The sequence below is a fragment of the Truncatella angustata genome, assembly GCF_020726525.1.
Source record: "Truncatella angustata strain MPI-SDFR-AT-0073 chromosome Unknown BKA67scaffold_1, whole genome shotgun sequence".
Taxonomy (NCBI): Eukaryota; Fungi; Ascomycota; class Sordariomycetes; order Amphisphaeriales; family Sporocadaceae; genus Truncatella; species Truncatella angustata.
Genome location: NW_025763381.1, coordinates 1,573,872 through 1,595,684, shown reverse-complemented (window position 1 = coordinate 1,595,684; position 21,813 = coordinate 1,573,872). Strand labels below are relative to the sequence as shown.

At 51.0% G+C, this 21,813-nt stretch overlaps 7 protein-coding genes across 7 annotated transcripts; 2 read left to right on the top strand and 5 right to left on the bottom strand.

Annotated features, from left to right (window-relative positions):
- Positions 1-1,162: 1,162 nt before the first annotated feature.
- On the top strand, positions 1,163-2,719 carry BKA67DRAFT_12480 (PI31 proteasome regulator N-terminal-domain-containing protein). Its single transcript, XM_046094964.1, has one exon. The coding sequence runs from the start codon at positions 1,383-1,385 to the stop codon at positions 2,508-2,510; it is 1,128 nt and encodes a 375-aa protein (XP_045963518.1). The 5' UTR covers positions 1,163-1,382; the 3' UTR covers positions 2,511-2,719.
- A 209-nt stretch (positions 2,720-2,928) lies between these two features.
- Positions 2,929-3,708, bottom strand: BKA67DRAFT_529539 (DNA-binding protein; the record flags this gene model as incomplete). The annotated part of the gene is made up of 1 exon (XM_046099085.1): positions 2,929-3,708. The coding sequence occupies one exon, from the start codon at positions 3,706-3,708 to the stop codon at positions 2,929-2,931; it is 780 nt and encodes a 259-aa protein (XP_045963517.1).
- A 1,198-nt stretch (positions 3,709-4,906) lies between these two features.
- Positions 4,907-8,293, top strand: BKA67DRAFT_652616 (importin-beta domain-containing protein; the record flags this gene model as incomplete). The annotated part of the gene is made up of 4 exons (XM_046106196.1): positions 4,907-5,238; positions 5,387-7,046; positions 7,103-7,674; positions 7,723-8,293. 4 exons carry the CDS (start codon positions 4,907-4,909, stop codon positions 8,291-8,293), a joined length of 3,135 nt encoding a protein of 1,044 aa, XP_045963516.1.
- Positions 8,294-9,965: 1,672 nt separating this feature from the next.
- Positions 9,966-11,141, bottom strand: BKA67DRAFT_12436 (S-adenosyl-L-methionine-dependent methyltransferase). Its single transcript, XM_046094958.1, has 3 exons — positions 10,698-11,141; positions 10,545-10,632; positions 9,966-10,490 (listed from the first exon to the last, which is right to left on the bottom strand). The coding sequence occupies exons 1-3, from the start codon at positions 11,052-11,054 to the stop codon at positions 10,042-10,044; spliced, it is 894 nt and encodes a 297-aa protein (XP_045963515.1). The 5' UTR covers positions 11,055-11,141; the 3' UTR covers positions 9,966-10,041.
- A 553-nt stretch (positions 11,142-11,694) lies between these two features.
- Positions 11,695-13,479, bottom strand: BKA67DRAFT_666195 (uncharacterized protein; the record flags this gene model as incomplete). The annotated part of the gene is made up of 1 exon (XM_046108589.1): positions 11,695-13,479. A coding segment is annotated over one exon (1,785 nt), but the record flags the coding sequence as incomplete, so codon positions are not given.
- Positions 13,480-14,740: 1,261 nt separating this feature from the next.
- Positions 14,741-19,908, bottom strand: BKA67DRAFT_544287 (Non-repetitive/WGA-negative nucleoporin C-terminal-domain-containing protein). The gene is made up of 3 exons (XM_046101258.1): positions 19,074-19,908; positions 15,863-19,017; positions 14,741-15,776 (listed from the first exon to the last, which is right to left on the bottom strand). Exons 1-3 carry the CDS (start codon positions 19,432-19,434, stop codon positions 15,048-15,050), a joined length of 4,245 nt encoding a protein of 1,414 aa, XP_045963513.1. The 5' UTR covers positions 19,435-19,908; the 3' UTR covers positions 14,741-15,047.
- Positions 19,909-20,348: 440 nt separating this feature from the next.
- On the bottom strand, positions 20,349-21,725 carry BKA67DRAFT_544285 (short chain dehydrogenase). Its single transcript, XM_046101257.1, has 2 exons — positions 21,340-21,725; positions 20,349-21,274 (listed from the first exon to the last, which is right to left on the bottom strand). The coding sequence occupies exons 1-2, from the start codon at positions 21,481-21,483 to the stop codon at positions 20,420-20,422; spliced, it is 999 nt and encodes a 332-aa protein (XP_045963512.1). The 5' UTR covers positions 21,484-21,725; the 3' UTR covers positions 20,349-20,419.
- Positions 21,726-21,813: the final 88 nt, after the last annotated feature.

Below are 21,813 nucleotides of genomic sequence, written 5' to 3'. Positions count from 1 at the left end.
TCAGAAATGTTGAAATACTGAAGGGCAGAAGTCTGTGAAGCTGAGGACGCTGATGCAAGATGAATCCAGGCACAGCATTTGTGGAGAGAAGAACGCTTTGCGGAAAAGCGAATGTGTTAGTTGCGAAGGCGTTTTTAGAATACCAAATGAGAGGTTATTTCCTGGAAGGAACCATCAAGCTGCGCAATTCGACTGCTCAGAAGTGATAGTCGAATTTCAGGTTACTGAGGCTCGTGGGCAAGCAGCAACCACGTGTTGGCGGGGGATTGTGACCGAAGTGAGAGTTCACCTTGATGATTGGTGAAGTCGCTGTGTTGAAGCCCTCAGCCGTCTAGCTTGAAGGCAACGATATGACACTCATGAAGCAATCGGCCGGTTCTACCGGATAGGCAGTCTAGTCTAGATGGTTGCTGCGACTCCTCTTGACTGAGCATGAGCCTGAGATCAGGTTGCTGTGGTTCGACAGAGGATGGAGGGATGGGCCTCGAGGTGGTCTGGTTTAATGTGGCGCCCGCTCGCAGCCCCACCGACCACTCTATGTTTACGGAATACTTTACCTGACTTTGATGAACCGGCATCTTTTGAATCAGGGAAGCACAATCCTCGTAATAGAGTGAGGATGTGTTTTTGCTTCGGATTCCCCTTGCAAATCATCTTACATAAGTCCATTGAATACGCACACAGGAGTTCGCACGGAGTGGGCTGGCGTTACAGATCATAGCCCGCTGATCCCCGTCAACTACTGTGTAGAGTGCGTGCTAATGTGACGGCACTGCGTGCAAGAGTGTCCGAGCTAATCCGTATTCAGGTAAAACTTCATGAAGTCCACAATCTCGAACATTTATTAGTCTAACCGCAATAACCTCACCCTTGTCCTCTAGTGTATTACTGGATCTCCTATAAACCACTCATTAAATTGGTGACTTTTGGGGTTCTCCGATAGTGTATCTATGAACTGCTACTGAAAAACAAATGTAGTCCAGTATGAGGTTTTCAGCCATGCGCCACTTGAGTGTCCTGGGGAATTCAAATCCAACTGCTGGCAGGAACCGAGCTATAGAGCTACTGCAGCTGTTCTCAGCTGCAGTAGCTATGCAAGTAGCTAGTCAGTTGCCGATAAGATAAAGCTCATCGAAGCTACCCCACGTTATACAGAGGCAACCACGAAGATGACGCTTTACGTGCGAATGCAGCGTATAACAGGGAGCTACCTCGTCTTGAGTATCTCGTATGATGTCTTCCCCGTTTCAATTCTACACCTGGTCTAAATACCTTCCCTAACGAACGCTCCGCTCTCTCTTCCCCTCGTGCTTTCAATCTTTCTGCAGACACTGCAGCTCCTGCTCAGCTACTACGTACACAACACCCCGCTAAGACACAAGATGACAAACCCTCTCGATCCGTCGACCATCCTCAAGGGGATGGCCGACGCTCTGCCCACTCACCCGCACGGTGACACAACCTCCGACCTCAGCAGTTCCCATGAAGCGCTGGCACTGTTTGCACACGCTTGTATGATATCGCTTGGGTTCCGCCTGCTAGGCTTTGACGAAGACAAGACGGTCGAAGCAACATGTCGCCAACTTGCCCCACGCATGCCAGAAAACTGGAATGCATCTTTCAATACATGCGCTTTTGTATACGCGCATTCACAGTCGGCTCTTCGATTCATTATCAAGATAGATAGATTAGGCGGGAAGGCTGAGATTCGTGGTGTTGCTATCGATGATGACCGCATTGCAAGAGTCGAGGTAACAACCAAGGACTATGTTTCCAACGGCTCGCTGCCTGTCAGGATCACACTGACGGCTGATGCAACCGAGGACCGATCGGATCTTCCAGACAAACTGCAGGCAGTGTTCATTAACGAAGGTCGTATTACAGATCTTGCCAACCTCATCAAAGTCAACATTATTCAAAAGTTGCTTCCTTCGCTACAGAAGGATGGCTATGAGGAGTCGCCAGATGACCGCGCTGCTAGAGAGGATGTCGAGGACGCCGCGCGTCGTGGACCAAGACGACCAGTCATGCCCGATCCCATGCCGCAGCCAGCAAACCCATACGGGTTTGATGATCCTTTGAACCCTCCGCCAAGACGGCCTGTTCCAGCCGGTGATTTTCCACCTCCAGGCTTCGAAGACCCTTACGACATTAATCGACCGGCCGGTCGTGGTGGATTGGGACCTCTCAGATCGCCATTCGGTAACCTAGGGGCGGACGACTTGAACCCACCTGGTCTCGGCCCGAACGACCCGTTTCGGCCATCTCTTGGCGGTGGTGGCCTTCCGCGCCCTGGAGGGTCCAGAGGCATGCACCCGACGTTTGATGATCCGCTTTTCGGAGGAGAAGGGGGCCAAGCTGGATTTGACCCACAAGTACCGCCCGGAGCGAGATATGACCCTCTTGGTCCTGGTGGTAATCCACGATTTGGCAATCGCGGGCCTGGTTCGGGTAACAACCCATTTGGCGGCGGCGGTGGTTTTGGCGGGTTTGGCGGAGACATAATTTGAGCGCAACATATTGCAAAAAGGAGGTGGTGTACGATCAGATATGATATGTTTTAATATGGGTGGGCTGAAACATGTGTATTAAATTTTACGATGATCACGAACGGGCGAAAATGAAAGCCACTGGGACAAAGCTGGCACATAAATCAATCAATTGCTGCATCTAGGTGTAGGAAGACCCAAATTCAAGATATCCTGTTTGCCCCGTGAAAACCACAGTCTCCCATCCACGTCCATCACATACTGTAGTGAAACGAACTAGACCCGCAGCCAGGCATACCTCGACATGAGTCAAAGTCAGACAGCACTCTCGCGTTCAAAACCCTTTATTTGATCACTGAGGATATTTGAGGATGATTCGTTCATTAAAATCGCCGAAGGTGTTGATGTGCTGCTGATGAATACTGCCACAAGTACAACATCAGGTCGACGATGTCTTTGAGGTTGGCAATCCGTCTGTGGCTTTTCCTTCCTCGACCCAGCACTCAAAGAACAAGGGCCCGGCCTCAACAGATCTGATGGGAGTAGTCTTCTGACCACCAACATCTCTGCCCGGCTGTAGCCTGTCCTTCGATTGTGGTTGTAGATTGCGCTCAGAAGGAATCCAATGCTGTGGGTATCCGATGGGAGCATCTCCTTCACCCCTTAGCTCTACCGCTACCGTAAAGGTACAGCCATCTGGCAAGCTGTCCATCTTTTCGGCGGCGAATGCCATTCTTCGCACGGCACCCCGGAATGCCTCATCCACGTCTGTCCAATTGACCCGAGCTCCTCTCGCGGGCTCGCCCGCTTCTACGTCGTCATCAAGCATGGCCCGTTCCGGCGCACCTACTCCGTCGTCGTCCTCGTCTTTCCTCGACTCCTTAGGTTCCTTGAAGCCCCTAAATGCCGGGAATTGTGCAACGTCGATCATCCATCTTTCCAACACTTTGGAATCCCGGGCGTGGATCACCACCACGATGCGACTCACGGATCCGAGGACAAGCTGTGCTCGAACGGCATCGACGGCATCTTGGATCCAGGTGCAGACGGCTGGGTGGCGCGACTGGTGGACGGTAAGGTTGTAGGCCCGGGTTGAGAGGAAGGTGGCCTGTGGGTATAAAGACCGATAGAAGATGATGTTGTGGATAGAAACGGTGAGGAAGTGGGTGAAGGAGATCAGGAGATGGGAGGATTGGTGGCTGTCAAAAGTAGATGACATTGTTCGGGAGTGCGTGTGTCAATTCGACGGCGTGTGCTACGTCAGAAGTGATGGGGGGCCGTACACTAATTACAAACAACAAAGGCGATGGCAGCTTTTTGTCTGGGCGTTCCTGCAACAAACGGTCCCGGACAGAACACTATTTCTGGGGTCGGCTAAGGTTGAACTATCTCAGGCGAAGCAGGTGCCGCCATGTTCACATTCAGCAAAGCGCACAGGTATGCTAAGTCAATAATGCACTACCTCATTATCACCATCAGGCAGATGCAGTAGTCTCATGCGATGGCTGGCAGCAAAAGAGCCACCAAGTCATGAGTGGTGTCCGGAGCTCCTCCCGTTCGATTCAGTGCAGGGCCGTCAAGCGACAGATAGATTTCAGGTGTATAAAATAAAGATTTGGCATAGGCATGTGCTGAGGGGAGACGCGTTGAGGGGCAGAGTAGAGGGGTAAATTCCACGACGCGACCGAGAGACACGAAACACGGCCTCAGGAGGGCAATTTGTTTCATGCCAGGATTCCGATAAGTCCGGATAACTGCAAATAGGCTTTGTGGACCAAGACAGATGAGCGACGCCACGTGCAATTAAAGATAGAGTTTAGAGTACAAAAGCAAAAGCACATAGCACACATAACACTTAAGCACATGGCCAAATGATCTCGCTGAAATATGGGTGAAGAAATCGACGTGACGAGTTTTCCGCTGCTAGGCAATGGTGAAACGAACTGAGGAAGCTCCCAGAGCCGATTTATTTAGTTCACAGGCAGGGCCCCCGGCAGTTGCTACCTTAAAAAGTTGGAGGGGGCCGACGAGGCCCAAACGCGTCCCGCTTCTCGACCTTGACCTGGACCTCGACCGTATCCTGGCATGCAACGGCCCCTGATGGTTTGTGCACAAGACTTTAAAGAACCACCACCTCATCGTCTGTCGGGTCTGGCTTGCAAACAGTCTTAATTATATTGTACACTGCCGGCCGAAAACCACTCGTGCCGATTCGCCCTGCTGTTTCAGTCACCGGCTATTGCCCCCGACCACCGACTCCCCTGCCTCGAGCGTTGCGCTTCGCCTGGTGGGCCATTCACACCGACCGTGTTCATTTCAACACGCAACCCACCTCAAAATCCGCCTCGAGCGCAGACAGCTATAGACACCCACGCTACGCTACCACCCGCGCAGGCGAACCAATAATTTCCGGCAGCATGGAGGACCAACTAGTTCAGATTCTTGCCAACACGCAGTCCTCCTCAGAGGGACCACGAAAGCAGGCCGAACTGGATCTCAAGCACATCCATTCGAACCCAGCTTACCCTTCGTCCCTGGCCAACATCGCTAGTCACACTTCGCTGACCATCGAAATTCGACAAGCCGCACTCTCCTCACTGCGACAATTCATAGAACGGAACTGGAGTGGCGAGAGCGATGAGGGCCCGACCCTGCCCATATCAGATCAGGTGAAAGAGCAGGTTCGCACCGTCGTGTTAGACATTGCCTTGAGCTCCGACCAGGAGCGAAAAATAAAGACTGCGGCAAGGTATGTCAAACCCCATTCTACCGGGCTTTGCAGTTGTCTCGCGGCCAGCTGTGCCAGGCTGGTATCCCGAGATAGCCATGAATAGATTTGGCCTTGTCGGACAACCATCGCGAGAAGGAAAAAGCAATGTCGCTGACCCGCCAAACAGTTTTGTCGTCGGCAAGATCGCCAATGTCGATTTCCCAGAACAATGGCCGAACCTGTTGCCCACTCTGCTCAACGTCATCCCGACTGGAACTGACGGTCAATTGCACGGCGCCCTGAGAGTCCTTAGCGACCTTGTCGAAGAGAGTTTGAGTGACGAGCAGTTCTTCAGCATGGCTCAGAGTATAGTCAAGGTCGTCTACGAAGTCGCACTCAACGAAAACCGCAAACCCATTCTGCGTGCCTTGGCTATTTCCGTCTTCAAGGGCACCTTTGATCTCATGGACCAGGTCAAAGATGACCATCCGAAAGAGGTCAAGGGCTTTGCCGATGAGGCGCTGAAGGGCTGGTTCCCATTTTTCCACCAAGTCATGAAAGCACCCCTTCCGGAGCGAGATGGCCAAGTTATAGGTCAGCCCGAAAGCTGGAACGGATTGATCGCACTCAAACTCCAGGTTGTGAAATGCTTGATGAAAGTCAAGTCCGTCTTCCCGGCCTTGTTGCTACCAGAAACACCAAACTTCTTCGAATCTGCCTGGCATGAGCTTTCTGTGCTCGAATCAGCTTACGAGCAGATGTACATCGAGAATGAGGCTCAAGGACGACTGGAGGATTCGGACGGCTTGCCCTACACCTTGGACTTCCTCGTTCTCGAAGAGCTGGATTTCCTGACTGGTTGTCTTCGGGCCGGGCCTGTTCAAAAGCAGCTACAGGCTCAAATCGACCAGAGTGGCTCAGTACACGAGACGCAATGGGTGCTGGATCTTATGAAGCTTGCTACATCGTATGCAAGAATTTCGCGAGAAGAAGAAGAACTTTGGGAGATAGACGTTGGTCTTTTTCTCGCCGAGGAGACCTCTGTCAGCGCAAACTACACGCCACGTACAGCGTCTGGTGATATTCTCATCAAGCTGGGCGAGTGGTTGAAGCAGAGAGCCTTGGAAGGACTGTTCGCGCATACCAAGACATTATTTACAGCCGAGACATCGTGGAGAAAGCAGGAGGCCACGCTATACTTGCTCAACACCCTGATTGCAGACTTCCAGGACGTCGACACTCAAGTCCCCGCGGAGATCACTCAGGCTTACCTCGAATTGGTCAATTACGCCATCAATAGACCCGAAGAGCCGCTTTTGCGCGCTCGTGGATACCTTGTGGCTGGTGTACTGGTGCAGTTCAACGGGTCGGTCGCCAGCTTGGCAGAGCAGACCGTCAATGCGATCACCGCTGACGATTCTGAGCTCGTCCAAGCTGCTTGTATCAAAGCAGTAGAAGGATTCATTACTGGCGGCGTCATCCAACAGGCGGGGCAGTCCAGTGTTGTCAATGCAGTTTCGCAGTGGATATCCGGAAAAGACATGACCGATATCGAGGACGCCGATGATCTTTTGGTCACACTGGCTGAAACACTTCGTGCTGCTATCAATATCGACCGGCGAATTGCTGTGTCCCCAGATGTTCCGGCCCTGGATCTTTTGTTCCTCATTGCTAAGCATGGTGCTTCAAACTGGCAGGTGACTATGATGATCTGCGAGGCATTCGAGGACATTGTTCAGAACATGGCGGACCCTAATTCATACTCGGCTCTTTGTGCCAAGGTGCTACCGTCGCTCACGGGTGCATTCGACGTTGCTAATGTCACGTCTGACAACCCCTTGATAACTGTAAGTGTTTGGACTTGCATCCTTTTTACCATTTCGTCATAGCTAACAATATATAGTTTGCTACTGAGTTGATGGCCGCCTTGACTCAGTATGGCACAGAACCTCTCCCCCCTGGGTTCATAGCGACCACACTACCTAGACTCAACCGCCTTCTTTCCGAGAGTAACGAAGGAGAGATCCTGCGACCGGGTGCAGAATCTGTTAAGTACCTCTTGGCACATGATCACGAGCAAATGTTCAACTACCAGGATGAAAATGGACGGTCCGGTCTGGAAGTCTGTCTCCGCATTATTGACAGACTGCTTAGTACCTCGATCGAGGACAATGCTGCATCCGAAGTTGGTGGACTTGCAGCAGAGCTGGTGGAGAAGGCCGGCCATGAGCGCCTGGGCCCCTTCCTGCCCCAGCTGCTCCAGGCTGTTGCAAATCGACTAGCCACTGCGGAAGCTGCTACATTCATACAATCGTTGATACTGGTGTTCGCCCGGTTATCCCTCGTTGGAGCTCAGGATGTTGTCGAATTCCTCAGCACCATACAGATCAATGGACAAAACGGTCTCCAGGTCGTCTTCAGCAAGTGGCTGGAGAACTCTGTAAACTTTGCCGGATACGATGAGATCCGCCAGAAGTAGGTCCTGCCCCATAGTGTATCACCGCCAATGCTAATATATTGTAGCGTGATTGCCTTGTCGAAGATCTACTCACTCAACGACTCTCGAGTGGCGCAGACGATGGTCAAGGGTGATCTTATCATGCCGACCAGTGATCGAATCATGACTCGCTCGCGTGCCAAGCAAAGTATGTCAAATCACGATCTTCCCCAAGCGGCCCTGGCCTGGTCAAATTTTAACACGGCTTCAGACCCTGATCAATTCACCATCATTCCCGCACCTCTGAAGATACTCAAGGTTCTTGTGGATGAGCTTGCATCCGCATCCGGTTTGCAAAGTGCAGCAACTGCTGCCGCGGCCGCGGCAGCACAGTTCGTCGATGATGACGACGAAGATGACGGCTGGGAAGACGATCCTGATACCATTGACCTCAGCCTTGGTACAACCAAGAGCGACCTTATGGGTTACTTGGAGTCCAATAATATGCGAAACCGCGATGACGAAACTCAGCAATATCTAGCCGAGTTCTTCGTCCGGGCAGCCAATGAGAACATTGCCGATTTCAATAATTGGTACAACGGCTTCACAGAGGACGAGAAGAGCAAGTTACAGTCCCTGGCACATAGCCAGGTTTAGTAATATCTTTACAATGCTTAGTAGTGAACTGGTAGGATATACCACATGCGACATGAAGCCCAATGGATTAAGTCATTCAGCGACAAGAAAAGGGGAAATGTAATGTATGGTAGCATTGCAGATAGACTTGAGGATTAATTGAAAAAACCAGAACAGATAAATCATGATATTTCACCACAGCTGGGTTCGAGAAACTCACTGCCAGAAAATAATGTCAGAACTGCATCTTAGGCTGCAGCGTGGTTGCGGCAAGGCAGCTAACCAAGCTAGCTATTAGTGAAACCTGTTTACATATTCAAGTCGGCAACCCCACGCTGAGTAGTGTCATAAGATCCCAAGCTAACCCGTCGACTCCTCACTCTACCGTACAAATCCAAAGTCGCTTATTCTGCACATCTCAACCAGACGGTGGTGGTCAGTTGCTACTCCACACTTTCCCCTCACCAGCACAAACCGAGCCACTGACGTCTCTCTGACACATCTTATCATGCGATCCCCCAAGGGATCGTCATAGATACCATTGACTGGACGAATCTCATTCATCTATCGTAAGAGAACTCAAGCTAACACACGGCGGTTGTTTCGGCAAGAGGGTAGTTTTTTTAAAGGCTTATCACATAGTTGTGAGCTAGTGAGTATATAAACCGTCTACCCCGTCCCCAAACACCTTGATGGTCAACCTGACAACTTATTGCACCATCATCGTCCAATCAAAAATTGCCCGAGCGCGATCTCTGCTTATACTCTGTCGACGAATCAAGACTCAAGAACCTCAAAAAGAACAAGAAAGTCAACATGGCCTGTTCGTGCAGCACTTCTGGCTCCTGCCAATGCCAGTCCACCGGCTCCTGCACCTGTGAGAGCTCCTGCGGCTGCTCAAACTGCCCCGTAAGTGGACGAATTTGAACTCACCCATTAGTCGCAGCGTGGTTACTGACAACAGTATAGAAGAAATAAGTGGCCTTGACCTTATCTCTGGGGTTGGCAGTTTCCAAGACGGATGATTTATGAACTTTTCTTCACAATCATGAATTGGCAGGATTCGAACGGCTAAACATTTGCAGTATTCATCCTATGTAGCTACAACCTGAGAAATGAATGAAATCAGCCAAGGTCAATATCTTTTGATGGCATCATATGAAGAGCTGTTGTCGTCTTTTGTCCTTTGAACAGTAGATTTATCGGGCGTAATATCATTATGGTCTTGTAGTAAAGCACCTTGAGGACCCCCGCGTTCGTAGACGACCGGGCCCCACACAGCACGCTCTGGCGTTTCGAACCATTGATGACTGACTGCTCCAAAGTCGTCAAGAGAAAATTGTTAAAACAAGTCACAAGTCTTCCTCATTCGGAAAATGACTTCAAATAGCTAACTCATGAATTTAGTATTGGTGAATAGAGCTCAAAGATCTCAGCGTTCCGTAGGTCGTTGTGAACCACAGTATGCAGTGCTTTAAGGGGGTGTTTTCTCTGTACCTGCAGTTTCTTCATATACACCAGCTTCCACGTGGGCTTAGACCTGGGTATCCTGCTGAGGAGGGCCAGGTTTTCGAGGAGCTAGCCCAGATGCTTCGTATGGTGTTTGATTTATCTCTGGATCACAATAATTCTAGCCAATGTTTATGAGTCTCCTCCAAACACTTTAGCACAGGTGTAGCGTTCACCGCAACAGGTTCATTTATCCTTTACCCAGCAAACATTAGTGCTATGTCACATCGTTCGTTGAACATTGAATGGGTCACATATGATCAGTCTCTCTGGCACGTGGCCAAGATCATGGTCCATTTCAACATCCAACCCCTCCCGTCATACTTCTCCTTCAGATGCTTAATAACATGATCCCTCAAAGTGCCATGGTAGTTTTCCCTCTGTTCTTGGGTCCAATACGTCTGTGTCAACCAGTTGATCATCATCATAAACGCATCGGTGAAGCGCTCCGCACTCTCGATATGTTGATCATTCTGGATTACCTTGACGCTGACATTATTGAATCCGTGATCCCAAAGCTTCTGCTTGATCTCTTGGGGGTCTCCCCATTCCAGATGTCCGTTGCTTGCCATTGGGAACGGGTCGGGTAATGAAACCTCGAACGGAAGCCTGGCAAAGGCTGATCGGACATCAGGAACCCAGGCCACGTTATCTTGATGCATTGTGCTGAAAGCGAAGGTGCCGCCAGGCCTCAGTATGCGCAGAGTGTCTGTTGCCATAGTCAATGACAATACAGTTGGGTTACGTGCCGGCATCTACCTACCTTTCAGCACCAAGTCCGGGTTTGGAATTACATGAAGACCATGGCTGATCGTCACGTGGGTGAAAGAGCCGTCCGCTAGTTTTGAGTCCTGCCAATCTTATCAGTGCCTCACCATTGAGGAGGGTTGCCGCACCATGCAAATGGCCAACCTACCTGAGCATCAACTGTCGCTACTTCCGTATTGACCCAAGCGTCCCGCTCTGCCCTTTTCTTGAGGATATCAAGCATCGGCTGGTTGACATCTCCACAGAGGATACTGCTCTGCTCTAGCACGTCCTTGTTTACAACCCGCTGCAGCTGCGATCCCACAGCGCCAGTCCCGCAGGCACCATCCAGCAGCTTGAAAGGAATTTTGGTGGTGGAGCCAATACCAGCTTGGGCAAGAAGCATGGCAGCGGGCTTTGCCATGATGGCTTCAGCGTCCTCGAGAAACCTATCGAGCTTCTCATTCGTCAGACTTTCAGCAAAATTGCTATAGGTTTTTTGAAGCCCGTCTGTATTGGCTGTCATTGTGTCGCTCTGCGAACTGGCGGGGATCAGGTCTGACGAAACGGTTGTTGATCGCCTTTTAATTCACCTTTCGCAAGTTGCGTGAGGTATGAACTCGCCATGTGCTAGAATTTCTAGGCTGATACCTTGATGGCCTTTATAGTAGACAGAAGTCACCGGAAAGTCCCCGATACCATAAGTCACCGTAGAACACTGTTTACCGATGCCCAGGTCACCATTAGCAGACAAGGGGAATATACAGCAACGAATGCAAGGCTTTTCATTATGGTGAAAATATCGAAACATATGTCTCCGAGGATGGACAGAAAACGGTATATGACTAGGACAAATGATTAGGGCTCCTCGGCATCAAGTACCAATCCTGACCAATACTATATTTTACAGACATCAAGATTTCAATGTAATCAACTTTAAAGACGATATTCATGGTTTGATTCTGTCCCAAAACCGTTCTCCCTATTCAACATTTGTGCGCCGGATATTTACCCCAAAACCACCATGTGCCGCCATGCCAGCGGCTTCAAGCAGCAAGAGAACTCCTAATTCATGTTACTCCTTGTTCAGTTCTCATCAAAAGAATCTTCGACGACGCCTTCGCCATATCACCCGGCGAAACCGCCGGTCCATACGACCGCTATACTCAGCACTCACACGCCGTCTTACAACACCAGCAGATCTCGCAGTTATTAGGATCCTTAGAAAATCCACATATGATCTTTATCTTCTTCCAGAACGAGATGTGCTGCAATTTTACTGGCCGGCGTTTGGGCACATTCCAGTCAGGGTCCAGCTGGTGCAGGTACCGCTCAAATGCCTCTTGTCTATCGCCATCCTCATTGGCACCAACACTGCGAGATGTCCGGGCCGACGGTCTCGTCGGGGTGGACGAAGATCCTGCGGGGGTGTCTTGCGTAGTATCTGCCTCCCCCGAGCCTTGCGATGGTAATAGCCTCGACAGAGCTCTCTCGAGGGCCAGTCCCGAAACAGGGGCTGTTGGCATGGTGTTTCCGGAAGCGACTCTATTCGTTGAGAAAGCCTGTGAGGCCGTCGCAGCAAAAAGTCGGACATCGGTGATGGACGAGCCAAGGCTTTTGCGTCCAATTGTGTTTTGGTCGTACCCAGAGTTGGAAGAGCAGAGCGCCCTAACCTTTCTATGGCTCTCGGTGACCCGTGTCTGGCCGCGCGATGACATGTGTCTTTTGGAGTCGACCGTGGTCCCTCCCAGGAGCAAACGGCTCGTGGTCTCGCCGTCGTACGGACCGAAGCCCAAACCCTCAGACAGTGACTCCAACCCTCTAGGATACGGAGATAAAGCTCTGGGACGATTCCAATTTGTAGCCCTCGCCGCACCCGGACGACCTGTGCTGCGCTCCTCGAAGCGCACTCTTCTCGGCCCTAAGTTGAAGAACATATCCTTCCAGTCCTCCTCCAACGTCCATTCGGCCTTACGGGCCTCTGGATCCCGCCCTGACAGCGGGCTCAGCGCAAAAGCTATGCGGCGACGCAAAAGCTCATTGTGCTTCCTGTCCCCGGCTGTGAGGTGGACGCTTTCGAGCGTCGCGCCCTTCCCTCTGATACACCTGTCCATGAGCGTGCACGTGGAACAGGCCATCCTGTGGTTGAGGTGGCTGAGCCGGCCCTGGCTGTAGCGCGGGCATATCTGGTAGGGGAAGTACGGGTTGCCGTCCCGGGTGCTCGTGTTGATGTAGTAGACGTACTGGGCGCCGTCGGTGCTGCAGTTGCACGGTGTCTTTTGTGTGTCCCTGAGGCGTCCGCACGGACAGGTGGGCGACTCTGCACTGGGCTCGCTGGGCTGCTGCGTGGTGTTGTCGCTGGTTGAAGCCACGCGGCAGGCGCAACCTTCGATCCAGCAGTTACTCCAATTCCGGCTTCCCAGATGGTTGGGGTCAAGTCGTGGGATCTGCTCATTCATGATCCAGTGGAAGTATGGATCCCATCTCTTGGACGAGGTGCCCTCCACTACCCAGGTGGCTTGTACAGCATGAGGGTCAAGATTGAATATTGTGCAGAGAGCACAATATTCACAGTTCTGGATACTGCATGCTTGAGCCGGCGAGCTGGGGTGAGCATGGCGGAAGGGGTCCTGAGAGATGTCGGAACTTGGTCGGAAGAGATGACCGTCTTCCTTGCTGATGGTCTTGTAGACTGATCTGTTGGTGGCTGGGATCAGGGCAACAAATTCCGACTGACTGGATGGCGCATCACGATCATCGCTGGCTGGTGTTATGATGATCTGAGGCACTGGGGGCATCGAGGCAGAGAGCTGAGGCATGTTGCTGGTCGTGCCTCTTATACGATAAATAAAAGGGGTAAGTGGGAAAATGAGAAACTTGTCAGTCCTCAATAAGGTCGACAACAAGGAAGATCCCGAGCTAGGTTGTGTTGGCTTTGGAGTAGATGACCTTTGCAGTCTGTAAACTTGTAAAGACTTTGAAAATAACTCTCTGCAAAGTAAAGTGTCTTTAAAAGAACCAATATCTAAAAGAACATGAGTGAGTCGTTTGAAAGAGGAAGGGAGCAGAAAGAAAGTGCAGATCAAATGCATACATATAATTCACGTTCAAAAATCTTGCATTCGGAGAAAGAATTCTGCAAAGTCTCGTAAGAGTGTGGATTGTGGCTCTTAACAGAGTACCCAAACTACCTCGACTCTGGTTGTGCACGTCTATATTGATGTCTCAAAGTTTGTCTTGTGGGTTCGTACCTTTCTCCGGTTACAACTTGCGCATTTTGGAAGTGAGGGAAATGGAGCGGTGGATCTTGGAATTCATCAGAAACAGTTGTGCCGTTGTACTCTGGACGAACCAAACAGTCATATACGTCCTAATTATGATCAATAATGTACTTGTAAATATCGCCGCCATATCAAGTAGTTATGCTGCGGTTTGAAGCCATGTTTCTGGTGGTCTCGACGAGGCGGTTTGAAAAGGGTCCGTGTTTGGACTATTATGCCTTGCTTCCAACCACTTTGGGTCTCAACTCTTTTTTTATTTTATTTTTCTTCAACGGTCGGGAGACAATACTATATGTTCCGATGTGACAAATGCATTCATCAGGTTATCATGCTTCGGCGAGCCGGTGGCAACCAGCATTTCTTTGTCGATCATATCGTTACCAGACCTCACCTAGAAGTTTCATAAACTGTCTACTTTCAAGTAGGTACTGATAAAAGGCTTTCTCAAAAAATTATTATGGATTAGTGTCAATTGCCTACAGAAGACAAGCACAAGATTACAATCTCCAAGCCAGGGTTTGACAGTTTAATGAATCACCGCAAATTTCGTGTCGCACAGCTTGGCTGGGCCTTTGGCAGAGCACTACTCTCATCGCTATGAGATCAGGTACCTGTTCAATGCCGATATTCGGTGCTCGTTCTTAGGAAAGAGGAGGGAAGAAAAAAGGGTAGAAAACTTTTTTTTCTTTTAAACTTTAAACCCGTGAAAATTTTGACACAACCACACTTCCATGCTCGTTGGACAGATCGTGGGACCTCGCATTCATGATATTTAGAATCTAGCTTTGATTGCCAAGTCCTAGGCAGCCGTTCGAAAGCAGCATCTTACCATAGAAAGTAGGCATTATTGATTCCTAAACACGCCGCCAAGGTACGCAAGGGCAATAGTGCAAATAACGAAAACACCACTAATTGACGATTATACGCGATGCGTAAAGAACGGTCTTGAGAAATTCATTATTGGATGCCCACTAACCAACGCCTTCGCATGATTTCGCCAAGCGGTTGACTCCCTTTCTGGAAGACCACTTCCGTTTCTATACTACACTTATAGATTTACTCCTGCTTCCCTTTCATGACTAACTTGTCTTTTGTCGAGCAGACAAATTCAAAGACTACTCCAAATCCCGTGGTATTTGTCGCCTCGTTTTTCAAAGCTCTCCGTTTCCAAACGAACTGCGCACGCTTCTGTCATATAACATGTATGAGAGCAAGCAGATTGCCCATCACATCATGGTTTACAAGAAGCCCATGCTAGCGCGAAAGCTGCCTGCTCCAAGACCAGCAAAACCATCGACTGCCTTCTTGACTTCTTTGACCTCTCTCAGCAAGTCCTGAGACGATAAACCACCGTCGTTTTGTGCACGTGCTGGTGAGTTCTGTGCCACGGCTTCGCACCCGGCCATCAGTTCACTGACCCAAGGCTCCAGGCTGCGTTCAGAACGACCGGCACGTACGGCCTGCCTGGTCCAATCGTGGACAACATGCGTAATCCACTCGACGACTCTCAAGCGTGCACCATTGCGGAATGGCATTTCCTGGCCCTCAAACATACCTTCGAGGATGCGAGCAATTAGGTCATGGCTCACGCCAAGTTGAAGGAAGAGAATCACTGGCCAATTCGTGTCTGCACCAATTCTGCTATCCTGGACATTCTCATATGCATATGCACAGAGCTCTGGCAATAAGGTCGCAACAGGGAAAATGAAGCTGTCGTTCGAAGCCCGATGACAGACTTCTTGAATTACGCCAACGAGTTTCTCGTAAGGTTGTGGCGGCGCTTCCAAATTGTTTTTGTTCGCACTGCTCTCGTACCGGTCCCAGTCTTGCTGCACTTCATCATGTGTTTGTTGAATGAGATTTGACCATGTTTGATGAATAGTCGTTGGGTTGCGGAAATCAGCGGCGTGGTAGATGAGCAGGCACAGGTCATAGTATCCTGCCTGATCAGCGTAATTATTGAAAAGCTAGGTCAACATTAGTCTCGTTGTGCACTTTGAAAAACCTCAAAATACAGCATAACTGAGAAAGATAATAACGAGTGTTTGCTTACCTCCGTCAGTCCTTGGATCGGGCCATCCAAGGCTTCTTCGATTTCCGGGCGACGTTCGGCAGGAATTCGTGCATCAGCTCTGAGGCGTTCCAGAAGATCATCTTGGATATGCGCCACTTCCAGAAGCTCAGTCACTTCGTGGTTAAGCATTTGAAGTTCTTGCCGACCAACACCGTTGGTCATAACACTGACGTTGGTCTTGGCTCGGGATAAAAGGTTCAAACGGTCCTTGATTGGAATGTCAAAGTCAGACTTGGAAAGTTCTGCCTGGACTTGCGCCGCTTGATAATATTGGTTGCGCATCGTGAAGTATCGACATAAGAGATCGGCATGAACGAGGTTCGACGTAGCCAGGTTCTGTAGGAACTTGACAACATGTGGAGACTCTATCCTCAACAGCCGGTCGGTCCATCCCTGCTGAACATACCATTCGTAAAGATCGTTGTGGAAGACTTCATCGGCAGATGAATTAACGACGTCGTAGGCTTCATTCCGTTTAATGGCAATCGAGGTGAGTTTACCATCTATCGTCTCGGGCTCTTTACTCGATGCTGCATCGAGGCTTTGGAGAATGTGGTGGATGAGGTTGTAGGAGCGTTTCCGCTCTTCGAACTTGGCCGTTCTAGGGTCATTAGCGGGCCTACCCTCGTTAACCCAAGATTGTGCGGCATTGCCTCGATCTTTCTCCTGAGCGACGGTCAGGCAAAGCTGAATGGCGCCAGCATAATATCTCATTCCAAGATATTGATCAACAGCTGTCTCCAGGTTCGTCTGGGTGAGGCTGCCAGCCACACGCTGGAAGAGTTTGAGGCTTTCTCCGAGCAGGGTACGGGCAGTGTTGGGGTTTTGCGCAGGGTCAGAAGCTCGCTTGACTTGCTCCTGTGCCCTGAAGATGACCACGTCGTCGGGGCTACAGAAGCTGCCGCATCTTCGTCTGAGAGCGTCTGCAACAGTCTCAACATTGGAGCCGCTCTCGATATTGCGGTTAACAATAGCCTTTACGAGCAGCTTTGCAAGATCCTTTCCAGATTCTTGAGAAAAGAGACGTTCATATGTCAGTTCTCGTAGCTGTTGCTTGGACGTCTCGTCGAGACGCGCATATATGTCGGCGACACGCTCATCGAAGAGCATCTGTACAAACGAAATGCCTTCCGAGATGCCACCCATCAGTACGAGGAGTGCGTGCATCGCTTGGTGCTCGCCCTGGAAGGCAATTTGTTCCTGCTTGTTACCAGCTCTTTGCAGATCAGCTGGCCCAGAAAGACCCTGGATGAAGCTTTTGTTCACCTCAAGGAATGACTTGAGACGTTCGAGCTGCTCCTGGACTGTCCTCAGTCTGCCAAGGACAATAGTCGAGTTGATGACCAAGCCGTTCACAGCGTCACTTCCGATAGAAATGACTCGTGCCCCCCATACAGATCTGATAAGACGGCTGAGGTATAAGGCCAGGGCTCCGTGGCGTGAAGATGGCTTTACGCTCTCAACAGTTGGTTGCTGACCGTCCTGCTCTGGAAGCGTAGGGTTACCGCCATTGTTGACAAAAACGTGTCGTGCACGATCTTCCGTGCTTTGGTCCATGGCACCCCGACCGTTGACTGCCTGCTGATCACTCCCCTGACCGCATGCAACGGCAAGTGCCGCAGTCACTGTCTCTACGCGTCCATACAAGGTCGCAAACATGTTGTACACATCGTTCAGTCCGTCTTCACCTGAAGCATTCCTAATGGCAGCTGCAAAGATGTCGACGAGCCTTCTCCGTCGAATGATGTGTATACCAGTGTTGGTCAGGACAGCGAACTCACTGCTGGACTGATCAAACTGTACAGCTAATTCGTTTCCGAAACCGGCAGGAGAAGAAGTGGCAGCAAATGGTTTTGAGACGATGCCAATGTCCTCGGGTTTACCGCCGACATCTATCCACATGCTGTGCTCATAGAATCGTAGGCCCTGGTGAGCACTATTCTTGATCCGGCCGGTGTCTGGAGCTGAGGCGAAGAGCACATCCTTGGCGCCTCCGTCTTTGTTCACAGACGCAAGGAAATAACCTGGAGCAAAGCGGGAACCTTGATTAGTTGTGACGAGCGCATTAGATTGTGTGTCGAAATCGCTAGGAGCACCGAAAGCGTTTTGTTGCCGTTGCGACCTGGACAAGTTCGAGGGCGGGAATTTGATGGAGTGTAGTTGCATGCTTTGCGGTACCTGGTTGGACGAAGTCATGTAATAAGAGGCACCGGCAGCGCTCATGAAGAGCCGGCAGCCGGTGTTTGTCACAGCAACTAAATGGATCTTGGCATCCTCATTTGCTGTGACTGGGCAGATGGAGACGATGACGGTCTGATCATTCAACAGGGGGGAACTTCCACTGAGCGCATGCATAATGTCGCGCAAGCAGTCATGTCTGCTCTTCTCGACGACTTTGGTGAGCTTGTCTGGTCCTTCCATGTGGTAAATCCGAATGGTGGAGATGTTGGAAAGCGAATAAAGCAAGTTCCGAGTGTTGTCGATAACGATGTCGACAATGTATTCAGCGGTCTTGCTACCCCATAGCAGCGCTTGCGGGCCCTTTGCCAGGGGAACAACCGAGGACCAACCCGTGGCTGAATGGTTGATCTTGCCTGTCCTACTTGAGAACCATTTCTCCTCCTGCTGATAGTATAGCTCATAGATATCACTATCGACAGATCCAGCAAAGAAGATCCGGCCATTAGCTGCCCCAGCAATGACGTGAGCCTCGGTACCACGGAGGGGAAACTGCATTCGCGTTTGATATAAGTCGACGGTGGTCGCTCCATTAGCAGAAGACTGGGCGGCAACACCAAGCAGGAACATATCGGCTGATGTCGCAACAACCAGCATGTAGTTGATCTCCTTGACGAAGACGCCAGGTTTGGGCGCAACGAGCTTGACAGAGGTGATACTATGCTCGTTGTCCTCATAACCAATCAGTTCTGGGTTTGGGTGAGTGTAGTCCCAAAGGTATAAACAGTTGTCCACGGTGACCCAGGCATGGTTTAGCTCGGCAAACAAGCCCATGCTCGTAGAAACCTCGGCTCTTTCGTATTGCTCGAACACTCTGTCAGGTAGTGTGTACTGCTGAACTGTTTTATATGGTGCCCATGCAGCGTCGGAAACCTTTTGGTAGTCGGAAGACATTTCTGAGGAACATGTGGTCAGCGTCGAGTGACGAGGTCATCGGGTGCATTGTACTCACGCTTGACGTATTGCTCTAGTTCTGGGTATTGGCCGTCGAGCACCAAGGAGCTGTTGACATAGCTGGCAGCTTTGGCCAAGGGCGACTGAGGTTGCGCGGCAGTGGTGGTTGTGAGAGGCTGTCCATTCACTGCCCCTCCAGCGGGCTGTCCCAATGGCTGCAGGGCCTGCTGAGGCCCCGTGGGCGCGTCCAGTCCATTCTGAACGAAGGGGTTCTGCTGAGGACCGGCAGGTTGGGTGCTGTTTTCTCTGAATAGTTGCCTCCGAACGGGGTCTGGATTGGTTCCGAATCTGGAGGCGACGGCTGGGGTGTGCATGAAAGCGCCTGGGACAGGTCGCATGGGCGTTTGTGCGTAAGCCATTGTGCCGTATTTGTGTCTGTGTTTGTCGTTGCTGCGCGTCTCAATTGCGTCGAGTTCGCGACTCGGGAGGGAGCTTTAAAGAAAAGAGTGAAGCGCCCGTGATGCGGCCCAGGCACCGTTGATGGCGGCTTGTTACCGGGGCATCAATTACGACGAGCAAGATCCGGTGGTGTGAGGTTTCGGCGCGTGCAGAGCCCGAGAGGATGGGTGAGGGCCAGTGCAGGTCCGGGAAACGTCGACTTCCTTTGTGCGTGTGGTAGAAAGCGGTTGTGAGATTGATGTTTGGTCTCGCTGTTTGGAGCTATGGAGCTTAAGCCAGTAGCAGGCCTGGTGTTGGACGAGAGGCTGGAAATTTTTGGATGCAAGCTAGTAAAGTGCCCAAGGCCCAGGACCGGGACCCAGGACCCAGTACCCAGATCTGCCAGATGAGGACGCGACTTTTCGACTTTCGCCTCTGGTCCTGCTTGTACCATGTACTCTGTGCTGTTCTACAAGCAGCTGCACCCCAGTCCCCACTATAAAAGACCTGAGCCTGTCAAAGAGCGAGAGAGTTGCGCATCGCTACCACATTGATGCATAAGTTAATTCCAGCTTGACCTTTTTTTTTTCTTTTTTTTTTGTGGTGCATGACCGATCACTGAAGACATGATTTGGATGGTGGTCATGTCGAGTATCATCTTCAATTAATATGACTGGGTTTTATTTTTTCGTTCTTTCTTTCTTGTCTGTTTCTATCTCGACACTTGATCTCAGTAAAACTCTACGGTTTAAATACGACATCCGTTTGGCTACGTCATGGTATATTTCAACGTCTGCTTGTGTTACGAATCATGGCGGAGCTCTTGAGGCCTTCCAGTCCTTCCGACTTTGAAATTCAGAGCTATGAATGACCCCAGTGCAATGCCGCCAAAGTCATATATGTGTGTACACACATATATGTACATGCACATATGCGCACACACAACACGTTCTTCGAAAGCTGCGATTACTGCTTCTTGGCTTCTCTGGCGGCCTTGCGCAGAGCTCGGTCGCGGATGTCAACGTGCATCCTCAGTTGGAACCATCTCAGAAGTGTGCTGCCGGTGCCCAAGAACGTCTCAGCGGCCCAACCCATGAGGGCATGGCTCCACCAAGGTGTATAGGTATTGGGCATGAACTGCCACCCTCCACTGTTGACCTTGCCCAGAGCAGCACCAACGAACTGCTTGGGGTTAGGGATGAGCAGGCTCGGGCGGCGCACCTTGGACATGGCAGTAGTCACCAGGTATGAAAGGCAGAGCTGAACGTCGACCTTGCTGGGCCTCAGCTCGGCCGCCAGCGCAGATGACCATTGCTGGAGGAACGCCTTGGAGCCAGAGTAGGTCGCGAGGTAGGGCGAGGGGGCCCAACCACCAAAAGACCCCATGGTGAGGATAAGACCACGCTTGCGAGATGCCATGCCAGGGGCGACGACCTGCGTGACCTTCAACGTGCCCAAGCAGTTGATTGTGACAATGTCCTGCAGTTCCTTCTTCTCCGTGAGCAAGAATGGCGTAGGGATGCTGTGCGACTGTCCGACATTGTTGATAAGAATGCCAATTTCCAGACCGTCGACCAGCTTTCTGAGGGACTCGTAATCGTCGTCGTTGTCGGCGCTGAAGTCCATGGCCAAGACCTTGGTCCGAAGGCCACTGAACTTGGATTCGAGCTCTTGAGCGAGTGTCTCGAGCTTGGACTGGGTTCGGGAGACGAGGACGAGGTTGAAACCCTTGGAGGCTAGCTGTGTCGCGAACTCCTTGCCGAGTCCATCGGATGCACCAGTAACGACAGCCCATGTGCCCTTCTTGCCATATTTGCGGAGCTTCGCGCACCTGTCAGCAACCAAAGAGCTCAATTGGCACAATTGCTAAGGAAAATGCCACTCACATTAGTGCCGCTCAGCACGAAAACACTAAAGAAGAAGCGGATGTAGTTGAGGACCTTGCCGCCCATGTAGAGGGCTCCAATGCCAGCGAGAATCCATTGGGCATATGGTGGCACTTCGGCCACAATCTCGTCGATTTTTGCCATGTCCTTGACTCTTGCCGGGTGAAAGCACCAGTGCCGAGGGTTGAAGCGAAGAGTGGTTCGTGTGTGAGCTGATTTATTTAGAGAATGGAGAAAGGCGAGCTTCGGTACAAAATGTTGAGGCCCGCCAGCCGGTCGCTTCCATGTGACTACGGTAGGGTGGAAAGACGGAAAAGTCGACCGACTTGACAGTGTGGAGCTGCCAGTACACAACTAACCTTACGCATTGGAGCAACCCCCCCCCCCCCCCCCCCCCCCCCCCCCCCAAAAGCTCGAGGTCAGGGGTAAGCTTCCGGTGCTGCAGCCCGACCAAGACCACCCCCCGGTCTTCAA